General features: G+C 44.2%; 1 protein-coding gene across 3 annotated transcripts in view; it reads left to right on the plus strand.

Moving 5' to 3' along the window:
• The first annotated feature begins 2,037 nt into the window (after positions 1 to 2,037).
• The window catches only part of FLNB (filamin B), a 98,533-nt gene continuing 74,662 nt past the window's right edge, over positions 2,038 to 25,908 (plus strand). For all 3 annotated transcript variants that reach the window (XM_066618025.1, XM_066618023.1, XM_066618024.1), the window contains exon 1: positions 2,038 to 2,360. In XM_066618025.1, the coding sequence (XP_066474122.1) occupies positions 2,069 to 2,360 (292 nt within the window). In that variant the 5' untranslated portion in view covers positions 2,038 to 2,068. The remainder of the gene's footprint in view (positions 2,361 to 25,908) is intronic.

Below are 25,908 nucleotides of genomic sequence, written 5' to 3' on the forward strand. Positions count from 1 at the left end.
AAATTATCGTTTTAATGCCCAGTTTTGATGTTATTACTGTTCCATTATTGTGATATGTTGTACTTTCATTATGGAGCTCTGTAAGCTGCCTTGGGCATTTGCTTTGGCATGGAAAAGTTTCGATATAAATTTTCCAGCTAAATAAAGGCTGCAGTCCTATCAACATTTTCCTGAGAGTAAGCCCCATTGAACACAATAGGACTTATTGTGTTCAATAATAAGTAAATTCTGAGTAGACACGCATAGGTTGTGCCCGAAGTCTGATAAGGCTGAAGGCCAGTGGTTTCCAAACTGTACGTCAGGACCCACTGGTGAGTCACAAGCTGATTTTTGTTGGGTTGCCAAAGGGTTATGGAAAGATCAGATAACTGATTTCCTGAAGCCCTGGGGCTATTCAAAAATCAGATACTGTAGCTGCTAATTACCCTGCAAAGAGCTCAGCTCCTGCAGTTTGCAAGATAGCTGCTACCTGCCCTGCTACCCACACTTTCCTGAGAGTAAGCCCATTGACCAGTGGGGCTTACTTCTGAGTAGACATGCTTAGGATTGCGCTCTCAGTTCTTGCAGTTGCTATAAATATAGGGCAGTGATTTTCAACCTTTTTTGTCTCATGGCATACTGATGAGGTACTAAAACTGCCAAGGCACACCATCCGTTTCTTGACATTGACAAGGCACACCATACTGTTGGTGGGGTGACTCACATCCCCAATGGCCCCTATTAATAAATGACCTTCCTCAAAACTCCCCCCCCCCCCGGCACACCAGACCAGTGCCAGGGCACAGTGGTTGAAAATGGCTGTTATAGGGAGATAAATGTTTCAGGGTCTTTTTTTCTGGTTATTACTATATAAATAAATAAAATATTTCTTTCTAGATCTTTTTTTTAAAGTCTGATAAACCTAGGTGGGTCCAGATAGTGTGTCATTTTAAAAAAGTGGGTTCCAGTTCTAAAAAGTTTGGGAACCACTACTGAAGGTGACAACTTTGGCCTAAAGCACTAGTTCTCAAACTGTGGTCCATGGACCACAGGTGGTCCGCGAGACCCTGAGAAGTGGTCTGCGAGGTCTGGGGAAAAAAATCACCTTTGATCACTTCCAGTGTCTCACCAAGCAAGCAATCTCCCATGGACCACCAATGAGGGCGGAGAATGGACTGCCCACAGCCATAACCACTGTGGGGGGGGGGGTTGTCCATTCTGTGTCCTCTCTGATAGTCGGTGGGGGAGCGTTGTTGGGGACAGTTCCCCGGAGTGGGTGGAGATGGCCACGTGTGGTCCACCAGGATTCCAATTTTTGCCCCAGTGGCCTGCGGGTTCCTAAAGGTTGGCAACCCCGGGCCAAAGGATGCTGGGGAGGGCGGGGCGCCACGTGCAGGGTCTAGTCGTGTCTCTGCAAGGGGGCAGCGCCTCTCCGGGGTTCCGCCCTTCCCGGGCTGGATTGCAACGGACCCATTGGCTGAAGAGGGCTACTTAAGGTCCCTTGCAAAGGAGGCGCGTAAGCTGGGCTTTCTGTAAGGGTGGGTATATGTGCATGCGCGGGGGGGGGGGGAGATTGGGCTAGGCTGGGCTGGGCTGGGCTTCAGTTGGGCTGGGCTGGGCTGGGTTAGGCTAGGCTGGGCTGTGGTTCAGTTGGGCTAGGCTGGGCTGGGCTGGGCTGGGCTTCAGTTGGGCTGGGCTGGGTTAGGCTAGGCTGGGCTGTGGTTCAGTTGGGCTGGGCTGGGGGAGCTGCCTGGCGTCTGCCGGCTAAGCTCACAGCGCTGTTCTCTTTCCCTGCAGACTTCCCCGCTTGTGCAGTTGGCGGCAACCCAGCAGCGGCAGCAGGAGGGAGGGACCCAGCCCAGGGTTGGTTGGCTGGTCTGTCTGCCCGCTCCCTGCAGCCAGGAGGAGGCGGGGCGGCGACGACCTCACCATGAGCACGCAGGCGCGGGGCCAGGCAGCTCGCAGCGACGGCCGCGAGGAGCAGAGCCCCGGCTTGCAAGCTCAGCAGCAGCAGCAGCCCCGTTCCCCGGCCCGCGGCGCCCCCGAGCAGCAGCAGCCGCAGCCGCAGCCGGACTCCGCAGCAGCAGCCATGCCGGTGACGGAGAAGGACCTGGCGGAGGACGCGCCCTGGAAGCGCATCCAGCAGAACACTTTCACCCGCTGGTGCAACGAGCACCTCCGCTGCGTGAACAAGCGCATCGGCAACCTGCAGTTCGACCTGAGCGACGGGCTGCGGCTCATCGCCCTGCTGGAGGTGCTCAGCCAGAAGCGCATGTACCGCAAGTACCACCAGCGACCCACCTTCCGCCAGATGCAGCTGGAGAACGTCTCCGTGGCGCTCGAGTTCCTGGAGAGGGAGAACATCAAGCTGGTCTCCATCGGTGAGCGAGCAGCGCTGCAGACCTGCGCGCGCTTTCCCGAGAGTAGACCCGTGCAAGGCGGCACGGCGGGCTTCTGAGCAGCCGAGCCGAGGGTGCTGCTCTGAGTGGGTGAACCCGGTGCCCTCCCCCTGCCCTGCCCTGCCCGGAGACGTTGGGCAGGGAGTGGGCGGGCGTGGGGAGCAAGCCTCCCAGTCTGTGTGTGGCCGCCAGACGCTTGTACTCTCTCCCCTCTCCAGGCGCCCGTTCCGCCCCCCACAGCCAGGGCACGCAAGCCTCCTTGGCACCGCTCTTGGGGCACCTCTCGCTTCCCTGGACTGGTGTTTGCTGCTGCCCCTGAGCTGGGGGTGCCAGGGTTCCTTGCCACTTCATTTGTGGGCAGGGGGGTGGGCGTGCCAGGTAGTGGCCCTGCTGCCTCCCCAGTGGGCGTCTGAGGGCAGGGCCGCTGAGTGGGTGCTCTTCCCCTGGCCACAGCAGGCTGCTGAGCCTGTTTCTGAGGGTAGAGAGAGCCCATGTGGGGCAGCTGGGTGAGGTTGTGGGGAGGAGCCTCTACTGACACTCCTAGGTGGATACCTGGTGGCTCTGGCGCGCCCACCAGGCTATCTTTGAAAGGGCAGACACCATTTTCTTGGCCACAGGAAGCTGCTATGCTCCCAGGGTTGTCAGTGGGAAACCATGTGTATGCGCCAATGGAGGATAAAATCTCTTCTCCAGGGGATAAGGTGCTCATGCTTTGGATAGCTGTATACACCCTCTTCCATCCCCCTCCCTCCACCCTGTCAATTTGGGCCTTCCACCCAGCAGCAATGATTCCACCCAGCAATTTTTGGCCAGCACTGACTGTGGCTGGGCCCTGACCCAATCCCAGGAAAGTGAAGAAATGGCTGGCGGTGTTCAGACAGGATTTCCTGAGGTGCCTCCCTCCCAGCAGGTAGAGCCACTTCCTTTAGCTGCAGGAGTTTGGCTTCTGTGCTAGAGGCTTGTTATGAAGGGTTTGCCCTGTGAAAGGTCCAGCCTCAGATTCTGAGAGGAACCTTTCAGTGCTGGCCTGAGTTCCAGGGAGAAGTAGGCATCTGGCTCATCTTGGTGTCAGCTTGAAGTGAAAAAACGATGTGGGTTTCTAACCCATTAGTGGTAGTAGCTCAAAAGACATCTGTCAGAAAGGCACCCTCTCTCCTCACCTTCTACTAAGAAGGTGTGGTGGCCAAAGCGAATTGGGGCTTTTGGGGGGTTGTGCTGTTTAGGAATTGGCCAAAGCAGATGTGTTGGTAACTTCTTTTTAATGTTGCTTAATTTAATAAGCACTCAAAAGTGACTTCTAACCTGTGTCTAAGGGCCAGACTATACGTTCAACCAAAACACACATTACACTGCTCCTTCCCTTAAGAAAGCACATGGAGTGCAACAAAACCATGGGGGGAGTGACTACTTTTCTCTGCTATTGTCATGATTGAGATTGTTCCCCCTGCATGTTTCTGGAAGAAAAAAGGTGAAGTCAGTGGTACTCCTGCCTCTTTCCCAAGCTGTTTTGCTGTTTATTGTATGAATGCACCTACCCCAGAAGCTGAAAATGGGTGTTGCATGAAATGGTGGTTCTGCTGGTATTTCTATTTTGATGTTTAGTATTTGCCATTTGAGGCCTCTCCCGGCACTGAACTCCCCCCTACTAATTCATCAGAGCAGGGCCTCTGAGAGGAATTTTATCAGGGGGTACAATATTTCTTTTGGGCCCCTTTACAAAGCGGGAAGGGTGAAACTGAGCAGGGGAGGGTGGTGCTAGGTCAGCAGAATGGAAGTAGGGAAGGGCAAAATAGGGTGGGGAGAGGGTAGATGCAGCTGGAAAAGTCATTGGAAAAGGGGGGGGCAGCTGAAAGCCTAGATCTACCTACCCATGTGGCACCAGCAGCTAGATACAGTAATATGGAAAACCAAACACACTCTTTAAGTTTTTCTAAAATCTTAAGTATAGAAAATCATGTAGAAAATTAGTATCATATTTAAACTCGCACTGGAATAGAAAGTGTACTGTGAGTACCAAAACTTGCTTCTGCAGCAGCTTTAGTCTTACATCTGTGTCCCTGAGTGCCTATACACTCATGGCAAGCAGATTCACAAGCTGAAGAGCTACTGCAGCAGTCCAGTTTCCTCCCAGATTTGACACTGTGTTAAGGAGTGTCATGAATCCATTCCTTGGCCTAGCATATGACTGCAGCCACACACTTGTGGTAGTGTCCCCAGCATCCTGTGTGGGCAACAAGTTGAACAGATAGGAAAATAAGATCCCAGGAAATTTCTGGGCCCTCTCCCTTGGCTCCAGGGTCTGGGTACAAATTGCCCCCTTTACCCCTTCTCCTAGGCCCTGCATCAGAGCATCTTTTATATTTTCATTGTTGTAATGCTGTTGTCTTTGTAACACAAGAGGAGTGGCACACTCCTTGACTATTGCTTTAGCAGCAGCAGCAGCAGCAGTTGCTTTCCTGGCGTAATGGGGGCAAACTTCAAACAATATTAGGCTACTTGTATCTGCCCAGACTATTTCATCTGTCATTTCATACTTATTTACTGTAAATAGTAGATTGGAGTCCTGGTAACTGTCACTTTGCTTAAACCATTTCTGCCCAATGTTGCATATATGCAACAGGGATCAAATGTGTACACCTGTGGGATGGGCAGAAATGGGTTAAATGGGTTACTTTGAAATCTAATGCTAAGAATCTCCAAAAACTTGCATTTGTGTATGGCAATCAAAACTTGGGCTTTAATCTGCCATGTATTGCCTTGCATTGAAAACTGCATTTTGCTAACTGGAGTATAAATTTGGTGATAATTGAGCCAGAGAAGGGATAAAATATTTTACTGCAGTGAATTATTGACTTTAATAGTCTCTTGATCGTGCTTTTGAAATGCTAATGTTAGCTGAACTTGGCATAACATGATGCATTTTGATTACAGTAATGTTACTGTATAAAGAGTTGGATTGAATTTGAGAATGGGTACTATATAGTTCTGCTTATTGGCCATATTTCTAGTATTGACTTTTTACTCTCTCTTGGACAATGTCCACACTTGTAAACTGCAGAATAACTGCTTTGCAGAATAACTGCTTTCCATATTAGAACAGTGAATATATTGTGCTAAGAAGCACTGTACAAGTAGCAGGAGGAAGTTTCCAGCAGTAATGTATAAAGGGTGTGCCGGACAGTGTTTATGAAGGCTAAACAGATGCCTCCTAGACATCGATAGGTACTAACCTGTGCTCTTATTTTATACGATAGTTTGTCTTTGTGGATACAATGAATTGGTATGATTCTAAAATCCTGAAACAATGTTCTACTCTGGTGGCTCTGAAAATATGGATTCAGGAAGCTATGCTTGATAGCTCTTCAACTGCTGAGATACTGTACAATCCTACTGGAGACTTGGCAGAAACATGGATGCCTTGGCTACCAATCGCCTCTCTGAAATAGTGCTCAAATGGGATAACACCTAGCAGTAAGAAAAGGAAGATTAATGAGACTTGCTGCTGGTTAAGTTTGCGTAGGGTTACATAAGGCTTCTTGCACACTTTCCCAAGCTCACTTCTCTTTCCGTTTGCAGTACTCTGCTGGATGAGTTGTTGGAACTTCAGTGGTCCTCCAAATTGGGGAAGACATTTATCCCTGGTATGCAGTATTGGTAGATCTTATCAAACATAGCCACACATTATTCAGAGCTCCAGGCTGAATCCAAAAGCAGTCTGATCCCTAGAGCAAGGGAAAAAAAGGTTTGGCTGAAACTCAATTAACTAGCCTGTAGCCTGAGGCAGAACATCCCAGAGGATGCTTGTCCAACCTGTTCTTGAACTCTTGAATGAGTGGGAAGGAACTTGTGCCTCTCCAAGCAACTGCTTTCAGCTTCCATTTTAAGGACTGTAGATAGATGAATAGTGTGCAATATTGGTAAAGATTGGCAATATCAGATTCTAATGACTTTTCACGAAAAATGGAAATATGTACTTTTGGTAGGATTTTTGGATAGTGCTTCTGCAGACCAAGAACCCCAGATGTCAAACAGTTTTGACTAGTCAAAAGTTTTCTGTTGTACACATGCACAGTCTTTAAAAGGTAAATAGAACCCAGAAAGTAGTTATGAGAGCACATGGTGTAACACTATTCAAGCTGAGCAAGTCTTGGCCTGATCCACACTTGTACAGACCCATGTGAACTACTCTCCCTGTCTGGGGGGGGGAATATGGGACAGAAGTTTAATACACTGTGAGAATGAAGGCACCTCCTAAAAGTCTTTAACATTTGTTAATAGTAAATCTTCTTCATAGCCAGGATCTTGCTGTGTGCTCAAAATCAGCAGCCAGGTAAGTAGCATAAGTGGTATGTTAACAAGTAAAGGAAAATAAAACTAATACCTGCCTGTGGGAGCTAAAATCAAACTTTTGAACAATTGTTACCCTGTTTGGTGGAAGTCTGTCTGAATTTTAACTAGGGAAGTAACTTCAGTTCTCTCTGCAGTTGTGTCTCTGGAGTATAGAACTATGCTGTTATGAGCAAAACGTGACCTTGAATTAGAGACCTGAAGCATAACTACAGAGACGTTGTGTCTGTGTAAATAGACTTGAGGCTTCAAGGAAAAGTATAAGAGAAGGAATGTTGGTTCTCAGTATGTAACCCATATGTTTTGAAGCAGGGAAACCTTGCTGAGCTCTGAATCAGTCTCCTTGTGGGAAAAATACCTTTGACAGCTGCTGCAAACTTGCTTTTCCAGAATTACTTCACTCTGCTGTCTTTTTTCAGTTTAAATATTAACAGCAACATATTGTGCGGCGTTCCAATTGAAATTACAATAGCAATCATGTATACTCTCAAACTAATGTTTGGGTGCACCTAGTTCCTTGCAGTAACTTTACAAGTGGGTGGCTGGTGGAAGAGCCACCAAACAAGGCCCATCACGTTCCATCTTGCACTTGGGAGATGGTGGGTGCTACACTGCTTACTCACTGCAGGAAGAAGTTCAGAGATATCTGGCTATCCTGGGTAGGCTTCAAATAAGGGAGAATGCCTTGAACCCCCATATTCAGGTTGTGGGTGTCTGCTGTTACAACTGGTGACTTGTTGTAGCAAGTGTAGGTAGCACTTGTAGCAAGGTGTAGGTTGCCCAAAGGAGTCAAAGCTTTTGTGAGTCAAGACTATCCAGTGCCACTGCCCTGTTAATCACAGTATTGGGACTAGTGGTCCAAGGATGAAGTTTGTCCTTGCAATCTCTCTGGCTTTAAATTAGGCCCTTCACTAGCCACATTAAACAGACTTGTTGGCCACAAGGCTTGTTTCTCCCTTCTTGGGCACTCTGTTATCACCCTGAGATGGACCTACTTGTCATGGAAGGCACTCTGTAGCCAGCTATAACTCCTTGTCAAGTGGGAGAGAACTTTGAAATCTGAGTATGCAAAGAGGGTTGCTGTAAGCATGCAACTGCCCCTCAGTTTCAACTGTCAGCCCAAGTCCTGTTGTCACAGAAAACGGAGGGGTCTCATACTAATATTAGTCAGACTTGCTCTGTAAATTAAAATTATATTTGATATTTTTTTTGAAGTCTTAAGTGTAATAAACATACCAGAGACTGACTCTGGTCCAACTACTTAGATTAGAACTAGACTCCTGAACATAATGGGAAAATACTGTTCAGTGGAGAATAGTTTTAGTCATTTCAGGTGTCAGTGTATCAAGAATAGACATTCTTTCATTGTATGACTGGCACTCTGTTCTTGTGGTAGCTCTTGGACAAAATTTCCCAAACTAACCATACTTGGTTAGTAGAGCATTGCCCTAGACATGGAAGAACTTGCTCTTTGTACAGTGGTGTGTGCCTAGATATGCAATGAGCCACTTTGATACTTAAAAGGTGCTTCAGTCAACAAGACATATTAACTATCTCTAGCTTTTTGTTGGAAGTTACACCTGTGTATATTGGCAGTTCTAGTCAGCTAATGACTAGCTATCAAACTTAATAACTGATATTTTACTGAATTGTTTTATTTGGTTGCCCCTAAGCAAACTAGTGTCTAGTCTTCTGCTTCTGCTCAGAATTGGATCAGATGGCTCTTCAGTGGGAGCTACTGAAGTGGGAAGTCATCCAAACATGTTCAATGCATGAGACGGTGACTCCTAAAGTACAGGTTACGGTGTGACTTGTTCAGTGTGCACAGCCAGTTTTTTAAATATGGGAACTCTTTTCTGCTGTAAACCTGGCTAGCTTTTCATGAGCAGTAAAAATGCCGGTTGGCTGTTCTAACATTCTGCATGCATTGCTCATGCAGGCAATTGCGTTGCCACAGATGACCCAGACTTCTGGGTCTGGTAATTAAAGTAGCAACAAAAAAGCACCTTCTGCCCTGATTGTAGTAGTTTGCTGGAGGAAAGCTGGGTTGTACTTTGCTTTATTGACAAAGCAAACCTGGAACAAAATGTGTCTGTGAGCAGAAGTTGGTAAGTATCCTGTGTTGGTCTATAATCAGTGGGATATAATACCCCACTTTTTCTCTTGCAGGGAATCATGAGAGACACTGTGCTGATTTGCACAAACTTCAAAAGTTTTGTGATAATAAACCATTAAAATAAATACAATACCATCAAGACACAGCACAGTAACAAAACTAAATGCATCTAGCAGTATTAAACCACAAATAATGTAGTAAAACCAAAAGATGACCTCCAAATGTGAAGGAAAATGAGTCTTCAGTTACTGCTGGAATCCTGGCTTAGATTGAAGCATGGTCAAGCAGTTAGTTTCTTTGTGGTGCAGTTTCCCAGATAAGTGTCCTGTGTGGAAGTCAACAGTCACTTCCTGGCTGACCAGATCTTGGCCTGTAGTACATGGTGGTTCAAAAAGCAGCTGCTGGTATCAAAAGGTAGGCTGCTTTCTTAAAAGGAAAAAGCACCTGTCGCACCTGTGCTGACTGAGTAAAGAATGAATCAGTTTAACAGGAACACTGATAAGAAGCAGTTGGGTGGTGACTCTGTGCCAAGCCCAGTTCACATTTGGGCTTTGGGTTGTTCAACTCTGGAACAGTTGTGCTATTATCAGTGGCTCACCAGGGTGTGAGTGTGCTAATTGACTTGTAATTAGTAATGCTATTGAAGCAACTTCAGTTTTCGTGTTGCTGCTCAAGGGACCAACCTGTACTTTGGAATATGGGTGGAGTGGCCCAACTGAAATGTTTGTTTGTGCGGTTCTCTAGTGAACAGATGTAGTAATTTTTAAATAGAGGAGGTGGTTCCACTGTTAATGACCACACCCCATATTTATATATACTCAATTACCTAAAACATTGAAGCTCTTTAATGTGGCAAAAAAATTGACTGTTTCAACTAGGTAGAATAGACATGTGTATGCCTTCTAGTCTATGCAACAGTCACACAGTACTTCCTTATACGCACAGAATGGGTTTCCTCAGGTCAGTGGAGGACATTTCCTCTTGCCACTTGCATCATACCCAGGTTGAGACATGAAAGTGTCATAAAGCTGTGCTTCCCTAGCCAGAGGTATGCAGGTTAATTCACTTTGACTGTTATCATAAACCCTGTTCTGGTCAGAGTGAAGGGTAGCTGCTGTCACAATCTGCTAACCTGAGAAAATTCAAGCTAGTGCAAACCTAAAACACATGCCTAGTTGTATTTGGTTGGGTGTCTGAATGTATGAGCTGCCCTATATGGAATCGGACCTTGGTCCACCCAGTCCAACTGCCACTTTTCTAAATGGCAGTAGCTTGCAATGATCTTTCTCAGTCCTGCAACCTGAGATCTTCAGCTAGCAATCCCAAGGATTGAATTTGGGATCTCTGTTATGCAGTCGTTTTTTGAGCTAAGGGACAAATAGTGACTGCAGTAGGTTATTTGCTGTTCATTTCTCTTTACTTATGTTTTTCAGTTATACAAAAGTTCAGGAGTTACAGCCAAATGGCAGTCATATATTGTCCTTTTCCAAATTTTGGCTAGAACTCTAATATTGAACCAATGAGGATAGACTGCAACTATGCCTTGGTACATAATTACATTTTTCCTCCCTGGGGGTAGGGACTAGTGTCTTGTATAATAATGGAAACACATTGCCTATACCCTGTTTGAGATTATCATTGGAATATGTGAAGTCTTGGTTACTAAAATAGAGTTAATGAGCCTTGCTGTTTTGGATCGGACCAGCCATCTGCAACAAGAATAGAACACTGAGACTTGAAGGTAACTTAGCCTGATGAGCGTTGCTTTCCTGATAGCTGAAACCCTATCTAGTCTAACCTAGTCCATATGATTTTAGGCCTAAGCATGGTTCATGGATACAAGCGTGTATTACTAATTAGAGGGTAAGTGGTTGAGAGAATAAAGTAAATTTCTATTTGTCCCTTATGTTGAAGTGATACTCAAGGCTTGATGAGCTGTTACAGTGAAGAAAAGCCATTAGAAAGTAGCAAGAATGTACTAGAAGTTTCTTATTGGGGAAGAAGTCAAGTAAAAATGGCTGTTGGGGTTTAGGAACATGCTGTTGAATGGAACGTAGAGAAATAATGACTATCTTTTGGCCGAGAGAAAAATCAAATACAGAACCTCATTTCCAATATGGTATATCTCCTTGCTTTACATTAAACTTTCACTTGCCCTGTACACAGATGGTTTTTCTTGGTGTGAAGAAATGTCTGAGAAAAATCAAAATAACATTACTGTACCTCAGCGGATACAATACAATGCATGAGAATATTTGTTGCATATTGAATGACTTCTGATAGTACTTGATTTGCTGTTTTTTGTTTGCCCTGGAGAACTAGAAATGGAACTGTTTCACAATAGTCAACATACAGTAACCGCAATAGCTCAAAGTTGGGTTCAGATTTACGTTTAAACTGACTTTGCTATTGGAAATTCAGAGAGCTTACCACTTAGGCAAATACTATTTGCTGCAGCTTGCCTGATAGGGCACCCTGAATAATATTACTGTTGAAAAGAACGTTAGATGGATTAAGTGCTTCCCTGCAAAAAGTCCCCTCTGTAGAGAGTACAAATGTCTGGAGATTATCATAATGAAAATTGTGCTTCAAGATACAACTCAGCAGTTTGCTGTTGGGACAATGTTGCAGCAGATAGCAAACTTGACTGGAAGTGACATCATCAAGCAAGAAAATTTTTAACAATTCTAGGGTGTAAGCCTATCCACGCTTATCCAGGAGTAAGTCCCATTGACTATCATTGTTGAAAGCATATACATAGTAACCTGTTCAGAGTACAGGTCTGTAACATTTCTGCAGCTGCAGTCACATACCATGTCAGCATCAAGTCTAATATATTAAAAATAAACTATTGAAATGAATGGGGTCCCTCGAAATTGGCTCGCGACCCACCTAGTGGATCGCGACCCACAGTTTGAGAAACATTGCTCTAGAGACAAGGTTTGGTGATTGTGCCTGATGACTAAATTTTTAAACGGTTGAAACTCCCTTAATTTCCTTATAATTACACTACCCATAATTAAACTTGACTCCTGCGTAAATTTGTTGATATTCTTCTTTTATTGTTAGTTCACCTTTGTAGGCCACATCATTACTCTGACGTATTGGTGTTATAAAATCAGTGAAGATAAAATGGGTGTGTAGGAATCCTGTATTGCCCAGTTCATACTGAGATTTCTACACCCACTAACTGAAATGCTGTTCCCTTTGCCTACCATTTATGATGGCATGATGTTGCAATTCATGTTTGCATTTGGTTGCCCAGGCATCTAAAAGTGTGCTGGTGACTTAGGACTGAAATTTCTCTTCTGTACTTGCAAACAGGTTGGTCTATCCCTAGCGTAAGCACAGTTGACACTGCATAATAAGGGCACACAATATAAAGAGAGCACATGGGGACTAAATAGCTTCCAAATGAAATGTTGGTTCTTTGGCTTATTTGTCTTTATTCTGAAGTGTTTTATTTTAAGCAGCAAAGAAATGCATTTGGATTTTATAGACTTGGAGTCTAGATGATTACTTTAATGCTGCCAGAAAAGAGTGAACCCTTGGCTGTATAAGCCTGTCATCTGTACTTAATTGCATCTTTTAATCTGGGGAGGGATATTGGCAACATTACATTCATCAAGTGAAATATCCTTCTGAAGGATGCTGGGGCCTGGCATAACTTTGGGGGCTGTTGAACTATTCTCATGGAAATGAGACATAGGCTCTTGTGTGTGAACCAGTTAGGCTGGCTGAATGGAATTGTACCCAGTTGATGTTGGCAAATAGTCAGTTCTCATTATCTGCTAGGGTTAGGTTCCTGGAAAGGAGTGGATACTGAATCATTGAACCTATGGGGAAAATGGGTTTAGATTCTAGGGGACTCTCTTGAGCATACACTAACTTTATGAACTGGAATCTTGAAGTCTATGTGGCTGGGTGATAGCAAGGGCTCATCAACATTTCTGATGCTTCCTCCTCCGTGCTGACTATCCCTTGTCTTGAAGGTTGCTGACCCAACATGCACAGTTCAGCAGCGGGGAGGGAGTTGCTTCACCCTTTCTCCTCCTCCACGTAACTCTTGGCTCCTTCCGTGGGCTTGCTCCAGCCTCAGAGCAGCTCTCAGGTGCTTGATGCAATCTAGAGACTTCACATCATTGCCAAGGTTGAGATGGTTCAGCTGGAGACCCTGAGATGGAGCCAAGTCTGGAAGCAGGCACAAATGTGTCCAACAATTCTCCACAGGCCAGTACCAATTTGACATGGTCCAGACAACTTTTTAAAAATGAATACATTTGGCTCGACTCTATTACCACAACCACCTCTCGTATTGGCTGTACAGGTGTGTGCCTCTTTGACCTTCCAGCTTACGCCGGGATTGCATAACTGATGAACATGTGTGGTTATGTGGTTGTCAGGGGAGGTGCACATCCCAACCCACTGAAAGTGAGGGGAGCTCTGCTCCATCCCTTCCGGAGGCTTGTCTGAGCCTCCCAGAGGCAGCACATGTCTGCGTGCTGCCTCTGCAAGGCTCAAACTGAGGGAAATTGCATCTCTATTGTGAGTCCTGGTTCCTCCTGAAATCAGAAGTTGCACAAGAGACACGATTTCCCTCAGTCTGAGCTCTGCAGAGGCAGCAAGCAGATGTGCGCTGCCTCTGAGAAGCTCAAATGACAAACCAGAGGAGAGGGGAGCGGAGCATCCGCTTCCCTGCAGAGGTCCAGGTTGCATCAAGCACCGCTTGAGGACAGGGGTCAGGTCCTGATCATTGTTAAGTGGCGCATGACTATATACTAAAGGTGTCTCTTCCTGTTTTCCCTGCATTGTGCCAGCGCCGCCTTTTGCCTGTGAGGAGGCCACTGTCTCTTCCCTTCCTCCCACAAACTGGATCACCCCTGCTTGTAGCTGCACCAAGCCCCACCCCACCAAGTCCACTAGCACATATTCATGCATAACAGGAAAAGAATTACAGTTAATGAAAGGTAGGTGGCAATTCTGCCCTTCACAAATAAGCAAATGCACGTATAGTGAATTTGTGTGTAAAGTGAACTACCTGGTTTGAATGAAATTTGTCTTCTTCCTACTTCATGATAGGAGGCTGGGGGGCCTTTCCCAGGGTATATTTTTGGATTTGTATTTCGTTTTGGCAGGAAGCTCTTCACATCTTAAAGTGGCATGTGTGACAGCAAGTTCTAGTGGAGACTCTTTACATTGGCCCCACAAACCCTTGGGTGAGGCAAACATGGTCTGTGGGCTGACAGTAGCCTCCATGAGCAAACAAATTAAGGGACCTTTATGTCAACATTAATCTCTCACGTAGAAGCTTAATGGTGTAAACGTAGTCATCCCTTGTACTTGACCTGTTATGGTGTGATGTCCACTTTGATGAACAGGTGGAAACAAAAGCTAAATTTGTTAGAATTGGAAAACTGCTGGTAGCAACCCTTGAAACAATCTGACTCTTAACTGAAGACCACTCTGACATTGCTTGCATCCTTCAGTCTCGGAAGACTATGGTATCACGCTCTGAATGGTGGCTCTAGAACAGTGCCCTCTCCAGTGCACGAAGCCTGGGTAAAGTAGGTATGGAGGATAGGCTGTTACCCATGCAGCAAATCCCGCCTCTCCATGTTGCTGAAATGGTCCAATGGAAAGGCAGAAGCCAATACGGTTGGGTCCAGCGGTATTGCAGGAGTTGCCAGAACATGACTGTGTTCAGCCATAACTGCCTCAGGGACTCCGGCTCCGGATTTTGCCTCGAGGTTGACTCCTGAAGCCTTTTCCATAACTGGATGTAGCCACAAGGCAGTGGAGGTTTGGGATCAGAGTTTTCCTTCTCTCAGATGAGCTGCCTTCCCAGGCTGACGAGTCCCATCTACCCGGTGGCTGTTTGGTCGCCTCTTACAACAATTACAGCCAAACTGAGGGCCTATTTTTATCCCCCAGCCCCTAGGGTGCTCTCTGTCATAGTTAATGTTAATAGTGCCCTGAATGTGGAATATAATTTAACTACAGTAGAACCTCTTTAGTTGACCACCCTAGGGACAGGAGGAAATTGGTCAACATAGGGAGGCGGTCAACATACGGGGAAAAAAGGCATTTAAATATTATCATGTTTAGCTCCCAGGACAACAAATGCAAGGCCAAGTTATTAAATAGATTGGATTTTTTAAAAGTTTTATTGCAAATATCAATGAGAATTGATCCTCTTGTGACGCTTACTATTTATATCATCTATATCTATATCAAGAGACAGAGAATAAACAACCCACAATCAGTGTTTAAAAACCCCCCTGAAAATTCATAAGCTTAAAGAAAATTGTAAGTTAAAAAAATACTTGGTTTCATAGCAGACAGGCAGACCAATGCTATCCCTTGCCAGCCCATAGCATGTAGCATGTTACATAGCCCCAACAGCTAAAAAAAACAACACTTTTTTACTTAGGCTGCCTGGCTTCCACTGGGTGTCCTCAGATTCACTAAATACCCGAAGGTGTTTGATATGGTCGAAGTGGTCAAGATACAACTTACGGAGGTGGTCAATATAGAGAGGTTGGTCTCCCATAGTGTATATGTAGTGTCTGTCCATACTGTGAAAATTAGGTCAACTTAAGGAGGTGGTCAATATAGAGAGGTGGTCAACTTTGGAGGTTCTACTGCAGTTGGAAAAAGTGGCAGAAATACAAGTTAAGATTGTGTAATAACTAGGAGAGATCTGCCTAGTTTGTACCACAAACCTCTTTGCCGTTATCAACCAAGTGCAGCAGTGTGAGACTGCTTCCAGGTTGAAGAAGAGAGCTTGGGTGACAAAAACAAATAGGTAGAGAAGTTGACAATTCTTCAGCAGTAATATCTCTGGTAGCTAAGAACAGTGACTGTTCCCAAAGCATGGAGGATTATGATTTGAGACTGTTAACTAAATTGTTTGAGTTACTTAGAGGCAGGGAGAGTCCCTATACTGCGGGTGTCAGCATAAGGCCTGCAGACCAGATGCGCCCCCAATCCACAGTGGCATACCTAGGGAATCAGCAGGTGCAAGTGCTCCTGGGAGCCACGGTAGGGGGTGGCATCCCCATCCATGCAGCCCTGAGGGCGCCCGCACCCTCCCTGTCCGGAGGCATTCTGAGAGCTGGAGAGGCTGGCGTGTAGCCTTCCCAACCCTTAGAAGGACTTCTGAGGGCCTTAAAACATAATTTCTGGTTATCTTTGAAAAACCAGAAGTGTTTTAAGGCCTTCTGGAGGCCTTAGACCTCCAGAGGTCATGCAATGGGGGCACTTCCAGGCTCACCCCAGATGGCACAGTGGCCAGGACCACCATTGCCCCAAAAAGCTCTTTATCTGGTTCCCATTTTACTATGTACAAATTGATGGTAAGGCCACACCTGGAGTGTTGTGTCCAATTCTGGTTGCCGCATCTCAGAAAGGATATTGTGGAAAAGGTGCAAAAGAGAGCAACCAGACTGATTACTGGGCTGGGGCACCTCCCTTATGAGGAAAGGCTACAGCATTTGTGGCTCTTCAGTCTAGAAAAAAGGTGCCTGAGGGGGGACGTGATTGAGGCATACAAAACTATGCAGGGGGTGGATAGAGAGATGTTCTTCTCCTTCTTGCACAGCACCAGAACCAGGAGTCATCCTCTAAAATTTAGTGTTGGGAGAGTTAGGATAGACAAAAGAAAATATTCCTTTACCCAGTGTATAGTTTGTGGAACTCCTTGCCACAGGATGTGGTGATGGCATGCTTTTAAAGGGGGATTGGACAAATTTCTGAAGGAGAAGTTCATTACGGGTTACAAGCCATGATGTGTAATGTGCAACCTCCTGATTTTAGAACTGGGTTGCCTCAGAATGCCAGATGCAAGGGAGGCCACCAGGATGCAGGTCTTTTGTTGTCTTGTGTGCTCCCTGATGCATTTGGTGGGCCACTGTGAGATACAGGAAGCTGGACTAGCTGGGCCTGATCCTAGCGGTAGCCTGATCCAGCATGTGTTATGGGAGGAAAGTTGGAAGGAGGCCTCAGAAGGCAAGGGACAATCCAAGAGGGGTGAGAGGGAGATGTTACTGAAGCACTGGGAGAACCCAGTTATCACATGGGCCACCCTTTCAGTAGCACCTCTTCTTCTGAGGTTATTTCACAGACCACCTCTTAGCTGCTGAGCTGCAAAATGATGCTGCTGGAGAAACAGTGCTGCTGAATGGATGGCCCATGTGATAATTGGGCTCTCATACCTTGAAACTGTGAGCAAAATTTGCACACTTTCTCTTATGTCATTTGCAGCTAATGAATTTCTGTGAAACCAAATTGTTTGTACCAAATTGGCTTGGTAATGAGAGCTTCCCAGACTCTTGGCTGTCTAATCCAAAGGATCATCAGTGAATATGAAGGTTTTAGCTGGAACTTCAACTTCACACAGGTGCAGATAACATCTAGTCCCTGTCGGTTACATGCTTTGGAAAGTGGTGAAACATGTTCAGTTTTCTTAAATGAGATGTAAACAAATATTTTGTTGCCTGGATAAAAACTTCCACTTGGGCAGAAACTGGAAGTAAATGCATGTTTACAAGTTTGGGTTATAAAAGATCCCTTCTCTAAAGGTGCTTATCAACATTAACTGAAAGGCAGGCAAGCAGGTTTTGTATTTTTGTATAACAAGGCTGCCAGCTGTTAAGGGAAACAGCTGGATTTCCTCTAACTTTAGTTGATAAGCCAGAAGAATAACAGGATGATTCTGCAACAGTATGCAAAATACGAAGGAGTGTTGAGTAGTTGTATGCGGGTGAGGATAGTAATTGAGGTGTCCAAAAGAATGTCGAACGCACAGCTAATTGTGAAAGTTCTTCCTTTCCCTGCCTGCTTTGATGCATCTCTTTTTCAAAAGAAGTTTGTATCATTTCCTTTCACATGTATCTTGGCTCATAGTTTAATATGGTGGTGACAGCAGAAGTGACTGAAGTGGACCACCACTGTGGCTTAGTTGACTTGCAGCATGAATTGAAGTTTCTTGGGTTTCTGGAGATGCCAGTGTAATTGGCTTCAAACTCTACAAAGCTTCTAAAAGAGGGTACCACATTTTGAAGAAGCAGCTGAAATAGTGGGTGCCTATTACAGTACACAGATCTAAAGAGATGTGCTGGGCTGTGAACATTGAAATATTCGTTGAACTAGAACACTTCCTTTTTCTGAATGCTGTTCTTTGGCTGTGATGGAGCCTGGCTGAACTATTCTTGCTTGTATGAATGGGATTTCCTCTTGCCAATCCCGTTAGTGTGGTGTCTCTGGATGGTTTCAGATGGAAAAACTGAATCAAAGTGTACATTGTAGTCAAGGATTTCCCCAAACAGTAATCATTTCTGATTACTTCCAACGTGTTGGTTTTGGCTCCAAAAATTCTGTCCACTGGCTTCAGTGCTTGGCATGTGCTACACAGAAGATTTGGCTGAACCATATCTGAATAGTGTTACTTATCTGTGCAGTCCTCTGCTGGCGGCTGCTGCCCACAAGCATCTTGACCCACACCCAGTGTGAGTAAACATGCTTGCTAATGTTAAGGACGTTGTGCTTGGCAGCATTGTAGTGTTTGTCACCAAAAGGCAGCATCTAATACTGGCTGATCTGAGATGAGCTATCACTAACAAGCAGCTGAAATTTTCTAAAATTGAAGCAACTCTTCACGAGATGTCTGTAGCTTAGATGACATTTTGTGGGCAAAAAGCGCAGTACTTTTGCGTAGGGAACAAATAAGAACCAAAGAAAGTCTTGAGAGTATGGGCTGATTTAGATGTTCTAGTTACTTTGTGATTGTCCATTTGTAAAATGTTGGCTTTTGAAAGCAATTACATGGTATGCTTCAGAGATGTGGCAGATTTTTTTCCTTGTTATCTCAGGAATCAGATGTTGGATTCTAGGATGACTTTTCGTGAGGGGCTTGTTCTGGGGCAGTGTAACTACTTAACATTGTGACTACATGGGACACTGCTCAGGCAGATGTCTGTACTTAGTTTCTGCAAGATCAGCTACTCTGCTAACTACTCATTGGATATAAGATCAGATCATAAAGGAGGACATGGGTCAGTGAATGCAACAGTGCCATTTTGGAAAAAGGCAGAGACAAAGTGCCTAAAGCATGCCCCCCCCCCCGAGTATCATGCAGTGCCGGAGCAAAATAAGAAAACTGCTTAGATTGTCTTTTATGTGTTAATGTTTTAGCATTAAACACCACAGGGCTGATTCACCTTGCTTACCATGTTAGTAGATACTTACCTCAAATATAACACCTGTATACTGATTATAACACTATAACTGATTATGAAGCTGGATACAGAAAGGATGGCAATTTCCCAGCTTCTTCATCCTCTTACTCTTCAGGTCAAACATCTTTTCCCACTTAGCTCTTCCATGCTTGACTCTTGCTCCTGCTGTGTGTTCATGATAGTAAGTGCTGTCATGGTCCATATCTTGCTGTTGTACCAGTTGCTGACTTCCTTGCTGTAATGGAAGTAGCCTTGGTGAATCTATGACATAAAAAAGGCCTACAGCAGCACTGAATTGTTGCTCTCTGGTGGTCTTGCTCAGTTTAACTTGTTTCTTATGTCTAGTTAATAGTATTGCCCCAAATACCAAACAGTTGTTGGGATATGGTATTTGGATGCAAAAACTCAAAATGAAGCGTCCGTTGAGCTCTGAGGTAGAAGTCCTAATCTTGCATATAAATTGAACTTTACAGTTGTGGCTGAAGGAAGTGTTTGGCCCTGCCTATTTCCATATGCCTCTCAGGTTAAGAAACTTATTACAGAATAAGTCCTGTTCTGGGCTGCAGCATGCAAAGGGGCATCTGGTTTTCTGTTCTAGGGAAGAACTTAACAGCAGAGCATACAAACCTCGTGGGCTTGGATGCCCCAGTATCATTCATTGTTTCAAAGGGGCCCTTCATTCTTTGGTCTTCTGCCTGGCATCACGGGCCTAGGTTGTGGTTATGATTTGTGCATGTAAACTGCAAATAGCAATAAGTGTTTGTGCAAGCATATTTCAGCAGACTTCATATTATCAGATAAAAGGATAGAGTTGGGGGAATGAGAAGGCAACAGCTGGCTTCAAGCTGACATAATTTGTGCTCTAACATTGCCCACAGGCTGAGCCAAACATGTCTTAAAGATAACTGAAGCCTTTAATGAAGGCCTGTTTGAAAGTGGTTGGTGAATGGGAGTGTGGTGCTGATCATAGCCCTCCCAGCCTCTGTCTGAGACAGCACTGTTATTAGGAGTGAAAGGTTTCCAGTATGTTAAAGATATTTACTTGCAGAAGAAGGATATGTATTGAACTGTGGCATGTTAGTGAAGACCATGTGGGTTGCTAAGCCCACAGAATGAGCATTCTTCTCCTAGCTTTTCTAGAAGACTTGGTTTTCTGCCACCACTTCTCAAATGTCAGATTGAAAGATTGACTTGCCTTTTGGGGAATTAAGTGTTTGGCTATGAATAAGGCATTTTGTAGAAATGAAAACATTGCCCATGTAGGCTTGAGGATGGTCTCATTCCTCTGAGCGTTTTTGATTGTCTAATTTAGAGACGTTTTGGCTTAATGCTTAGGATCCAATGGATACAACTCGATTTGATCTATTAAAAGTCTAGATCAATCAGAATTTTGAAAACTTGTACAAACTGTTGCAAGCAGTGGAGGCCTCAGAGGATCGACCTGCTTGGATACTTTGTAGGGGGCCCATCTGAGTCTGCAAACCTGTGGAGCTGTAAAGAGAATCTCCAACTGATTTGGATTGCTAGTTCCTGTTCTAGGTAACTTGTGGGAATGTATACAGGCTGGCCAGACAGCAGATTGTCCAATTAACACTATACAGTACTATGGTGTTAAGTGTGTTTTTGGGAACACACTTGATCCAACTATTTTTCATAGCTTGGTGCTATAGATTGCACCAGGCATACCGACCTTTTCTACATGGCAGATTACCAGTGATCAGCACAGCCTCTACATAACTTGTAGGTGGCATGTGAATACTTTTGCAAATTTCAAGTGCATGTCAAAATTACCTTTGAAGGCTCAGCTGTTTGACTCAGAATTGAGGAGTAGTGGTGGTCTCTGTTCAGCATACTCCAGTAGTATCCCTCCAACAAAAGCACTAGAAAGACTTGAGGTTCTGAGTTCTATTTCTTTTTGACCTGCTTATCCTCTGGTTAAATGTCAAACATTTTCCTGATAGTACCTGGCATGGCTCATGTAGCCATCTTTTTATTTAGGGAGGATTCTTTAATATTAAAAATTGATATCCTACCTTTCTCACAAGTACTTGAGGCAACTTAAGCAGAACTAAAAACTTAGAATCAGTAATGAGAAAATACAATAAGCATGGACAGCTCTTTGCCCTTGGAGGCCAGGTTTGTTGTAAAATATCTGTGAAGGGCTGAAGAGAAAGCCATGACTTAAACTGGCAAGAAAAAATCTGGAAGGGTGCTAACTACACTTGCAGGTGAAAGGATTTTACACTGTGGGAGCCACCACGGTGAAGGCCCTCATAAGTGGCTGCTTTCTGGACTTTTTACAATAGCAGTACCGAGAAGCTCTGATCTAGATATATGTTTCGAAAGAAATGGTATAGGTAACAAGATCTGGAGACCTCTGAGCAACCTATGTTGAAATGAATGGCAGTTTGGCGGGAAGTGAATCTGTGGACTTGCACATATAGATTAGTAATGCTGCCAAGAAAATCTCCCTGGAATACTTAGGCCAATATTCAGATTCATCACAAAGCAGCATTTCAGTCAAGCCTATCGAAAAGCAAACTGATCTCATCTGCAGCTTCTGGGGTTTTTTCATAGACATGGGGAACAAGAGGTGACCTCACAAATTTGGAATGTGCTTTGCTAAGTATAAGAGGGGGGCCTGCTCTCCTGGGGCATATTGTCAGTATAACAAGTTTGTCAATGATGTCATTTATTCAAAGCATGCTGCAGCAGGCTTTAAGGACACAGGAAGGGCTTGGAAAGCTGCCGTTTCTGTTTTAGTAATAAATGGAAGCAAAGTTCTACAGGTTGGGTGTAGAGGAATTTATTGGAAAAGGAAGCATTACCAGGTGCTGACTCCTGTTTCTACAGCTAGTGCCAGATTTTCTTATTAACCAAAAGACTGTTTCAAAACTTGGTGGCAAACATGAACTAATAAGCAGAGCTAGAGAAGGATACAAGTCAAATTGGATTTGGGCTTATTCGCTTAAGTCTCTGGCTATGTACCTTGAAGCTTGTAACCAACTGCGGTGACTAGTCACTTAACTTCTGACACACTTGCTAAAAACCATACTTAGTGTTCACCACAGTGCATATTAATGCTTCTTCCCCCCATGCTTTAGGATGATAACCTCTCAACATGTTAGAAACAGGCAAGAGTAAGGGCTGATTGTGCTATATTCAGCCAGGCACACCAGCCTTGTGTCCAGGTATACAGCAAGATACTTGCTTCTCTGCTACGTGTGGTACAGGTTGGCAATTCATGTCTTGGAACGACGATAAAATACTTTCACTCACATTATGTAATGAATGAGGCCTCTGTACATGTAGCTCTAGTTTTTATATAGATCTGTTCCCATTCTGCATGTCCAAAGCAAATCATGAAAACCAAAACTTCCCACTTTCAGTAGGCTTGCTTGGCTTGTGTGCTTTATTTGGAAACAGATGATGATGGAAAAATTTCAGTTCTGTTCTAGGGTGGCAGTACTGTGACAATGAATGACAGAAGGTCATAATTTCTATTACGATTTATACCTCACTTTATGAATACTTTCAAGGCAGCTAATGGGTATAAAAAACTGTAGTAGAAGAAACAAGATGAACCACAATCATTTTCTTAAGTTAGCCATAATTTGAACCTTGTCCTCCCCCAGTTAACGACCTGTTTAAAGCTAGGTAGGTGCTCCGTGACTCAGAACAAAGTGCAAAGCTAGTGCCACCACTGAAAGCCTCCCTCTGGTACTGGCCAGCCAAATTTGAGATGGCCCTAGCCCACAGATCAGGGCCTACCAAACCTGGGTAGCTTGATAGGGGCTCATGAAATCTTGTACCAAATACTTGGGATATTTGACTAAGATGTTCAAAAGTAGACTTGCAGATAAAAAGAGCTAGGAGTTTACATAGCTTTGATCCTTGTGACTGTATAAAGCCTCACTCCTTGTACTGCATTGCAGATACTTTATCTCCTACCAGCTGTTCATAAAGTTGTCAGGATATTGGTGCAAACAGGGAGCACTTGTGTTCAGAGCTCAATCCACTAAGGATGTATTGTGGCTTGTTCAGGGGTATCTGAGACAAGGGTACAGGCAGCAGTTTGTCTTAATATCTTGTTTTGGCTATGCTGTAGTTTGAAGGTGATGCCTTGATAGCTACTTGCAGATTCACAGATGCTTCCTTGTCAGTGTTAATTTAGGTTGAGAACTTAGACTTCTCACTCCAAAAAACTTGTCCTGTGCTCTGTAATTGGACAACTCCCTTGCTCCTTATACATGGGTGTAGGGGCTTGATTCATAAATGTGTATCTAGGGACTGGTGTTTGCATGTTGTTGGTTATCCTTACTGAAGCCATTTTTCACATGGGAAAATCTAATGCTGCTTAACTAAACTGGCGTGCTTTCATAGACACTCTAAAGTTGTCTTCAGTTTCCTCATACTTGCATATACTTTAAATGCCCCAGATTATGAACCAAACAGGAATGAGGATTGTCCCTTTTAAAATGTTTTATGAAATGGACAATACCATCACTAAATGATAAATGAAACAGACATCCTGAAAAAGCTTGAAAGATTTCTCTTGAATAGTACTCTAGGTGGTACTGCAGAATTCTCCAACACTCCCATTCTCCCCCAAATTAATTTCTGACTCACTTGGAGGTAACATGTAACTTGATGCTGTACTATTAAATTTCTTGGTAGAATGTGAAATAATTAATGTTCTGGGATCAAGTTGGCTAAAGATTCTCATTCTTGCACATCTGTCTGACCCTGAGATCTGCATAGGAGGCCCTACTCTCTGGCCTGCCACTGACAGGACTCTGATTGGCAGAAATGAGAGAAACCTTTTTAGTGGTACCAGTTATACTGTTCCCTTCCAAAGAGATCATATGGGTTGTACACTTGCAGCTCTTAGGGGGGAAAACTAAGGATGTTTTCATTTAACAAGGCCTTTCTTTGATCTGCAGTACTGATAAGTGTAACCTTTTTTGTAGACTTATATAAAAGCAACTGAAAAACATTAAGCAAATAAAATGATGTACCTTGGCAGGGTGGTACTTGAGATTTTTAGTCCTTGGTGCATAAACCTTGCTGTCTCTTTCTTGGCTGCTGCACCCTTGGCTTTTTAAAAAAGCATAGCATAGAATCAAATGTCAAATCTTGAAAGTTAAACAGAACTCAGTATCTATGTCCAGTAAGTCTTTGCTTTGCTTCCTGTCGCCAGTAAAGTTCCCCCTTTCCCTTCCCACATTTCCAACATAAATCTAATACATTTTGGTAGATCTTTGAAAGTCTGTATAGGGTTGGATACCACTGAGACTCGTTTGGCTGTCTTATGTATCAGTGAATATCTATATAATATGCATTGGGGACATGGCAAGATATAATTCTTAGACATGGGAAATGACTAATGGGAGTTATCGTATGCCTGTACTAATGTGAGAAGCAGTTGCTAATATCCTCTTTAAAATATACATTTTTCTACTTTGTGCAAAGTACTTCACTGTACTTGATCAGGGTTACACAGACACATACACTAGCTTGCTACTGGGAACATCTTTCTGGTGTTCAGCATTGTTAGATGTATGAAGGGAGACTCCGTTGAAGGCCAGACTAGGTGTGATTCCAATTGTGGTATTTGCTCTTGTGCATTTGATTTTGTTCATCTTAGACATGATGGAGGGAAAGAGGATTATGGCAGGTTCAGAGGGGTTTCTAGCGTTTACTCCTGCAGTGGTTCACATAAAAGTAGTAGTGTCAAGGAAAAGGCAATTCTTCTGGAAGGAATTTGTGATTAATGTCAATGGCAGGGAAAATAATACTCTACATTTAAAGCATGGGTCTCCAAACCCCGGCCCGGGGGCCAGATGCGACCCACGGCCAGCCTCTTGTCCCCTGAAAGTGTCTGGGCCACTTGTCCAAACGTGACTGGAACTGTGCTCTGGTTGCATCTGGAGGGTGTTCTAAGGGCCAGAGAGTTTGAATGGATGAATGAGCCCATTCATTCATTTATTCACTCATCTAAGTTCCATCTCTTATTTATAAAAATTTTATATTTAAATTTTTTCCCCTGCCCTCAACACCATGCCAGATATTTGATGCGGCCCTTTGGCCAAAATGTTTGGAGACCCCTGATTTAAAGCACAATGTAGGGGATAAGAGTTACATCCCTTCATGCTTTGGTCCCAGTAGGGCTCTAAGGAGGAAAAACATAAGGGCAAGTGTGGTTAATGTTGAGTCTAGTTTGGCCTGGAGTGTCTGCATTTTGGTGAGAATTCAGGGTGAAGAACATTTTGTGTGGTGTGGGGAAAAGGGCAACCAATCTTGTCCCTTTGCCATCTGTAGAGGTGTCTGTTTCAGGAGACTAAGAAGTATACACCTAAGTCTTACTGAACACAATAGACTTACTTCTGAGTAAGGTAAATAACACCATTTTTAAACACCTCCAGTCATCTGGCATACTGATAGGCTTGCTTTGCATTAGTCTGGGGTGCTTATTAAATGGCATAAAGGTCTAATTTAGGTGCCTCCAGAGTATGGTTCAACATGAGACAGTGGCATTAGAACTCTGTAGAAGGGTGGGATCATTGCCTTGTGCTTTGCTTTTGGAAGCACTTGAAAACAGTGAGAATTGGTGCTTCTCAGCCTGAATTCTAACCTGAATGATTTCTTCCTGCCTGTGTGTCCTTGTGAGTGCCAGAAGAGTAGGGCAAGGTTCAGGAAGACAAATAGCTGACTTGCCAAGGCCAACCAAAAGTGTGGATTCTGTCTCTGATCAAGCTCATTTCTCTGAAGTCTGTCATTGTAGTTCTTGCATATGGGAATTGGTAGGACTTTCCTGAAGCTCATCCAATAA

The sequence above is a fragment of the Tiliqua scincoides genome, chromosome 2, assembly GCF_035046505.1.
Source record: "Tiliqua scincoides isolate rTilSci1 chromosome 2, rTilSci1.hap2, whole genome shotgun sequence".
In the NCBI taxonomy this organism is placed as follows: Eukaryota; Metazoa; Chordata; class Lepidosauria; order Squamata; family Scincidae; genus Tiliqua; species Tiliqua scincoides.